Source organism: Anarrhichthys ocellatus, unplaced genomic scaffold, assembly GCF_004355925.1.
Source record: "Anarrhichthys ocellatus isolate YVR2014 unplaced genomic scaffold, GSC_Weel_1.0 scaffold31, whole genome shotgun sequence".
NCBI classification, from domain to species: Eukaryota; Metazoa; Chordata; class Actinopteri; order Perciformes; family Anarhichadidae; genus Anarrhichthys; species Anarrhichthys ocellatus.
This window is the reverse complement of record NW_022280061.1, coordinates 4,510,000-4,510,913: the sequence shown is the minus strand read 5'-3', so window position 1 is coordinate 4,510,913 and position 914 is coordinate 4,510,000. Positions and strand designations below refer to the sequence as shown.

At 44.9% G+C, this 914-nt stretch overlaps 1 protein-coding gene across 1 annotated transcript in view; it reads right to left on the bottom strand.

The window, feature by feature from the left end:
• chrnb5a (cholinergic receptor, nicotinic, beta 5a) overlaps positions 1-914 on the bottom strand; it is an 11,803-nt gene that overhangs the window by 6,046 nt on the left and 4,843 nt on the right. The window contains exon 2 of the mRNA XM_031864824.1: positions 424-569. Coding sequence (XP_031720684.1) covers positions 424-569 — 146 coding nt within the window. The remainder of the gene's footprint in view (positions 1-423; positions 570-914) is intronic.

Here is a 914-nt window from a genome sequence, read left to right as displayed (position 1 = left end):
ACGTCTATGTCACGTCTATGTCACGTCTATGTCACGTCTATGTCACGTCTATGTCACGTCTATGTCACGTTACTTTTGACATGGATGACTATGAATTTGGGAAGAACCTGTGCGGTCGCTTAAAATGGTGAAACATGCAAAGCAGCAGAGTTAGCACTGCTGAGCTGACGTTGGTTATCAACAGCGTTACTGGGCTGACACCGCCTGGGAGCTGCGCTGGTCGCACAGAATATCTTATATTTATATTTAATGTAAACTATTAGCGGAATGTGTCCTGTGTGCTCGTAGTGACCGCAGCTGTGTCCTCGTAAGAGCCTTACATTTTCAAAACAATATTTGATGTCACTGCAATCAAATTGATAATGTGTCTGTCAGAACCTCAAAGCCCCAAATATGTGTTTTTGTGTATAAAACGATACTTACGACACTGATGAGCTGCGACAGAGACACCTGAATAGAGATGGTGACCTGTTGGCTCTTGTTGACAGCTGGTCTGATCAGCTTGTTGTAGCGCTCTGGACCCAACAGATAGTTCACCAGCCGCTCCTCTGCATTCTCTGCCCTGCTGCCTGCAGACCGTTCAGAAAACATTTCATTTAGAAAGAGCTAAAAAACATTTCAAATCTTAACAATACAGGTACGCTTGCATGTACCTTTAATGTACTTGTCTCGGGGTCCTGTGTCTCGCTTGTCGACTCATTGAATACAAAGACGTCACCGCATTATGTTTGCGTGTATGTTGCAGTTCCAAGCGTGATATTCATCACAGTATGTTTTCAGCCCAGTGACACCATGAATGATGAACAATAAACAAGTTGGGTGTAAATGAAGTAAATCTACCAAAGGGCGGAATCACGTGTTGTCTTTAGAGTGTGTGTGTGTGTGTGTGTGTGTGTGGGGGGGGGGGGGGGGGG